We start from the raw sequence: 6599 nt of genomic DNA, 5'->3' as shown, positions 1-6599 counted from the left end.
CGAACGTCCGATTCTCAAAATCATACGTCCAATTCTGAGAATCGGACACTGAATCGGGTGTCCGATTCCACCGATCCAAACGCACTTTTGAGCATAAAATCGTCCAAAATCTTAAGATATTGATTATTATAGGCTACAAGATTCAACAGGAATGATGCTGGAGTGATGGGGAAGAGATCTATATACCTGGGGATTGCCAATAGCAACGTCACTCCTCGCACTGATCGATCGAACGGGTCGCCCAAGCTCTCTCTCAGACATAGGTGCTCATCTATGTGTGTGTGCGGTTTCTCATTTTCTTGATGTTGGTTCTAATTTTTGGTCTTATATTCTTACAGAGATTATTTTGGGTAAAAGGCATAGATGATTCTCTCTCTCGATCCCATTACCATGTCTCCAAAATCCTATTGAAAGGGTGCCACTCCTCTCTCTCTCTCTCTCTCTCTCTCTCTCTCTCTCTCTCTCTTCCCATTTCGCCATCGCTGTAGCAGGCCAATCGATTCATCCTCTTACCAATGGAATGAACTTCATGCAGAAGCCGGGACAGCAGCTTCCCATTTCGCCATCGCTATAGCAGGCCAATCGATTTATCTGAGAGCTTCACGCAGAAGCCAGGACATCAGCTTCCCATTTCGCCATCGCTGTAGCAGGCGCTTCCACAGTCCGTGCCTGTCCCATCGTGAGCTTTTCTAGCCGGGCCAGTAGGGGGAGCATCCAAAACTAAGACACCACTCACACCCAGTTGCTCCACTGATTGTTCTGGAGCAAATGTGATGCCCAAAATAGGTCTAGTAATCTTGCCATACTTAATCAATTGATCAACAATGCCACTGACTGTATCAACAGGGATTGAAAAACCAGCACCAGCTGATGCACCAGATGGAGAATAGATTGCCGTATTGATGCCAATCAGATACCCAGAGCTGTCAAGCAAGGGGCCCCCGCTGTTGCCAGGGTTGATAGCAGCATCTGTTTGAATAACATCCTGAATAGGACGGCCAGTTGCAGCCGAGCTTATCTCTCTTCGCAGAAGGAAGGCTCTTGGAACATGCAAGCTGGGACAGCATTTGTGGATGTGCAGTTTCAAGAGGAGGTGAAAAGTGGGAAACTTTCTTCATTGAAGGTGGTCTCTCTGACATTCAACAGGTCTATCGAGGGGGCTTTTCCTCGTGAGGCGACATGCCGCTCGAGCTCCATAACGTGGAGCTTCTAATCAGCCAGGCTATCAAGGAGGTGAAGAAAGATTTCAAGAAGGATGCGGATAATGCCTTGAACCAAGAAACCCGCCGACTCCATGAGAGGATCCGGCGACTGGAGGAGATGGTGAAGACACTCACGGAAGAGAAGAGGGATCTCAAAACCGACCTGGAAAAGCTACAAACGGAAGTGTCACATCTACGGGAGGCAAGAAAGGACGCGGATTTCAAAGCGGACCTCCGAGAGGCTATCATGAAGGAATGCCGAGAGGACCTCCAGGTATGCATTAAAACCGAAGTTGAGGCTTCGAGAGAGGGATGGGAGGAAAAAATCAAAGCAAACATGAAGGAAGAATTAGAAGGGAATAAGGAGGGGTGGATTGAGGTAGTGAAGAAGAACATTAAGAAGGAGGTCCAAGAAGAAAATAAAAAGGAGGAGGTAGTCCGGGTTCAGGAGACCTTAGAGGAGGAGAGGCTTAGGAACGCGCGCAGATTGAATGTGCGTGTTACCGGGCTCCCCGAAGGGGCCTCTTCGGAGGAGGATGCACGCGGGCTATGCACCCGACTAGGGTACACGAGCATGCCCTTTACTCAAGCATGGCGTGCAGGACGAGATACTACCAGGGTCAGAGCTCTGATATTACATATGAGCACACCGGAGGACAGAGCCGCTTTCTTTCGGAAGCCGACTTCGCTCCGAGGGATGACTGGGGCTTCCATCTTCATGGATGAGGACCTGACTCAGATGCAGATTGCACACAGACGAGTATGCATGCCACAGATACTCCAAGCACGTAGAGAAGGCCGTAAGGCCTTCTATCGAGATGGCCGGATTTTTATAGATGGACGCCCCACCAAATAGGGGGGCAGGGCCTATGAGACGGGGCAGAGGACTGTACAGAAAACCCCGATACGTGTGGCAGTTTGGAACTGCAACGGCTCCCTATGGTCACGACCGGACAGACTTGAGGAGATTTTACCCGACCATGATGTTATATGCCTGACAGAGACACATGAGAGCCCAGAGAGAGGGCTTCCACGCATTACAGGATTTGAGTGGGTATCTGCATACCGGGCTACTACTAGGTAGAGCACATCTAGGGGCTCAGGAGGGGTGGCAGTTCTATTCCGTCAGGGGATACAGAGACATATCTAGTTAGTGAGACGAGATGAGGAGGCCAGTTACATATGGATCAGAGTGCAGATATCAGATGAGAGATGGATCTATATGGCAGTATGCTACTTTTCACCACGAGGGTCCAGATATGCTACTACGTAGGGTGATATTCAAGCCAGAGATTCCCCCTCCCCTTATTCACAGCTCTCAGAGGACATTACTCTGTATTCTAGTTTGGGTGAGGTCTTCCTTATGGGGGACTTCAACGGGTGCACACAGAGCCGACAGTGTGAGAGTTTTGATATGGAGCAGCCAGAGATCATGAGAGCATTAGACCCTGAGGAGTTGGGGATCAGTAGGGAGTCAGCAGCAGATATTGGGCCAAACGCCACAGGGTATGGAGGGCATTTACTTGAGCTTGGTAGTAGACATCATCTTGTTATTTATAACGGGATTGCACGATGGCCATATTCAGGAGGTCTTACATGCTTCCCGCATGGGGGGGGGCGAGAGTACTGTAGATTATCTGCTCGGACCGATCGATGGGATGCATACTATCGAGTCCTTCGGCCTTGGGAGACTTCCACTCGGTGCCGATCACACCTTTCTCAGTTTCTCACTCCTCACCTCATTACCATCACCACCTGCAGATATCATACCCCACATGCATACTACCATACACTTCACTCATAAGCTCTCACATATTTACTCACAGCATTTGGAGGAGCACATCACGTCACTTGATCCATACGCACCCCTTGATACACTGACCACTGATATCACACGCATTCTGCATGATTCTGCTACACTCAGTTTTCCACATCACACATACACGCACCCCCCTCGGACCGGTACCATGCCACAGAACAGGTGGTATGATGATGAGTGTAGAGATCTACATAGCTACGCGATTTGGAGGCCAGAGGAGAGATCACACACAGACAGGCGCAGAGATGCATGCATTGCTTGACCCACCGTAAAAAGCGGGAATGGGAGGAGGAGAGATATTGGGATATATACCACCTTCTTATGAGCAGAGATTGTGCAGAGGCATGGAGGCAGATCAGAGAACCACGCTCACCCACACTGATACATGACCCTGCAGTATGGCATGGATACGCACAGAGTTTATATCATGTACCTGCACAGCCGCTGATACCCACACCATGTACACCGAGACCGGGTATTTCATCCTTTTTCACCACTAGTATGGTGAAACATGCTATCTCACGGTTACAGTATGGCCGTGCTCGAGACCAGTTTGATCTTCAGGCATAGCATATTATATATGGCAGAGACACATTGGCTCCACTCATTGCTCACCTCTTCAATCGTGCATTGTCGGAGGGGTTCCCTGACTTGTGGACAGAGCACACCATTGTACCTATCCACAAGCCAGGGGATCCTATGGATCCTAACACATATAGGACCATCATGATTGGGCCAGTTTTGTCCAAACTTTATGGCACGGTGATGGAGGAGGAGCTCAGCACGCTAGCAGAGAGAGAGTGCATGCGCACACCCGGACAGGCAGGGTTCAGACGGGCATTTTCTACCATAGACCACATCTTCACTCTCCGTTGTCTGATCGACCAAACAGGAGTGAAGAAACAGAGATTGTACTGTTGCTTTGTGGATTTCTGCAAAGCCTTTGACATGGTTCCGAGAGAGAGGCTTTTCAGACGCCTACTTGATCTGGGGGTGGATGATGACATGATGTGGGGTATTTATGCACTATATGAGTGGGTTACTGGCAGAGTCAGATGTCCGGGAGGTATATCAGATCCCCTTGTGAGCACCATTGGTGTGAAACAAGGATGCCCACTCTCACCGACTCTATTTGGGCTATACATTGATGAGATAGCAGAGTTTATTCAACAGCGAGCCGGTGGAGGTATAGATCTCAGTGGAGCCACAATTCATATCTTACTATATGCAGATGACATTGTGTTGGTCTCAGACTCAGCTCAGGGATTACAGCAGCATTTATTAGCATTGGATGATTTTTGCATACAGAGAGGCATGACAGTGAACCTTGGTAAAACCAAGGTTCTTATATTCCATACATCAGCTCAGATACGTAGACAGAGTATTTTCATGGCAGGAGGAGGGAGTATTGAGGTCACTGGATCATATGTATATTTGGGAGTCACCTTTACAGCATCTTCAGGGACTTTCTTGATGACACAGGCAGCTCGTAACCGCCTCACTAGAGGATACTCAGCATTGGCTCTTATGGAGCGACAGTGTTATCAGGCACATTTCCAGGAGCCCCGCACCAAGGGGTGGCTCTTTGATACTCTAGTCACTCCAGCACTGATGTATGGAGCAGCTATATGGGGGCCAGGCCTTGCCGATTATGTATGGACATTGATGGAGAGACCTCAAGTGATCATGATATCTAGATTGATTCACAGCAAGGCCTCAGTCCCACATGACATTGTGCGAGCAGAGCTTGCCACACCGCCCATGCTAGTCGAGGCATTATTTCAGACAGTCTGCTTCCTACACAGATTTCAGGATATGGACAGAGATCGCATTGCATATAGAGCATATATGGCATCTCAAGAGATGGCTCGAGCAGGGGATACCACATCATGGTATGCACAGACTTTGACAGACATGGGCTAGACATTGATAGACTCCCACCTCTTCTATATGATACTCAGGCTCCCACTTACACCCTCTCTCTCTCTGAGAGGAACAGAGTCATCAGACAGGAGATATGGCATATTTATATACAGAGGACATGGGTCAGCCCTGCACAGCCACTGCCATCGAAGATGGCACATTATTATACACAGTTCTTGAGCATATCAGAGCAGGGATTCATAGAGATTCTGAGATATATGCAGATCTATATGCCACATCGATTGAGAGTTCTTATTGGACAGCTCAGGGTATCATCACATCGGCTTATGATTGAGAGTGGCAGAGCCAGTGGCATCCCACGGGAGGAGAGGATATGCCCCCTTTGCAGATCAGAGGTGGAGAATGAGGAGCATTTTGTTCTCAGATGCCCGGCGTACTCAGAGTTGAGATCTAGATACACATTGAGCAGCTCACTTCAGGGATGTATGACTGATATGGATCAGAGATCATTTGGCCGTTTTCTGGGAGAGGCATGGCACATCAGAGAGCAGAGCACACAGCGGGTCCCAGTCAAAGAGGGGCCCACCCAGACGACTATTACACAGTTCTTTCAGACAGACAGAGTGAGAGCTACTATACCAGCCTCCAGCCAGACCTCCGGGCTCACACTACAGCAGGCTGAGGACCAGTGTACCCGACGCCGCACGAGGATCCGGGGGTTTCGAACCCCATAGCCACACCGATAGGAGATCCGGAGGATTCTTGATCTACATCGACAGCAGACTGAGATCGGACGACACTCGACACATTGGATCTCAGATCTCCAGTTTGCTTTTTCTCCACCGTCGATGTACCACATCCTGCATCCAGGAGGGATCACCTACTATTAGCGACTTCGATGACTGCTACTACATCCGAGGATAGTATATCTCCCTGCATCTGTTACATATACACATCGCACCATTTTATCACAGCGGACAGTTGTTCCCCTATCACAGCCGACATTTGTTCCCCTTTTGTAGCCATTATCTGGAGTACCAGAGCTACATACGCACATACACATATATGACACTTATCACACTCACAGCACCGTATTTTCAGTTTCCAGTTTTTAGCTTTTCATTTAGCACTTTTATTTTGGATAGCTGGACCTCATCAGTTGTATCATAGTTTGTCTCATAGGCCAGTTTTGGTCTTTAGAAGACGTTAATATAACTTTCTCTCTCTCTCTCTCTCTCTCTCTCTCTCTCTCTCTCTCTCTCTCTCTCTCTCTCTCTCTCTCTCTCTCTCTCTCTCTCTCTCTCTCTCTCTCTCTCAGCTGGTTGCAAATGAGGATTTCCTTGCCCTTCGGGACTTATAACCCTACTAGACATTACCCGGATGTTACCGATCACTCTTCTTGCGATTCCTACACATTCAAATGAGCATTTCCTCCATTTTTCACCTATTTTCCCCGATTTTCTCCTTGTTTTATAGCAGCAAACCCTATGCTTCTCGAGTATGATTTCCTAATGTTAACCTACTCTAAATGCAACAAAAATCGAAAGCAAAAAACTGAACTAATTTCTCCATGTTTTCCAATCATCAAACAACCAAAATATCCCAAAATACTTACTTGTTTTGAAGATAAAAAACACGCAAACTTCCTACCTATCTCAAGCTCCGTTTCGGGGATGAATCCCCTACTTCGATGC

The 6599-nt window shown here is 48.1% G+C and overlaps 1 protein-coding gene across 1 annotated transcript; it reads left to right on the top strand.

Annotated features, from left to right (window-relative positions):
* The first annotated feature begins 1449 nt into the window (after positions 1–1449).
* Positions 1450–2058, top strand: LOC148029943 (uncharacterized). The gene has a single exon (XM_087687338.1). The coding sequence runs from the start codon at positions 1450–1452 to the stop codon at positions 2056–2058; it is 609 nt and encodes a 202-aa protein (XP_087543464.1).
* Positions 2059–6599: the final 4541 nt, after the last annotated feature.

The sequence above is a fragment of the Lygodium microphyllum genome, chromosome 10 (assembly GCF_053477565.2).
Source record: "Lygodium microphyllum isolate KBCC chromosome 10, Lygodium_microphyllum_v1.1.10, whole genome shotgun sequence".
Taxonomy (NCBI): domain Eukaryota; kingdom Viridiplantae; phylum Streptophyta; class Polypodiopsida; order Schizaeales; family Lygodiaceae; genus Lygodium; species Lygodium microphyllum.
Note: the sequence above shows the minus strand (reverse complement) of the source record. Positions and strands in the feature narration are given on the sequence as shown.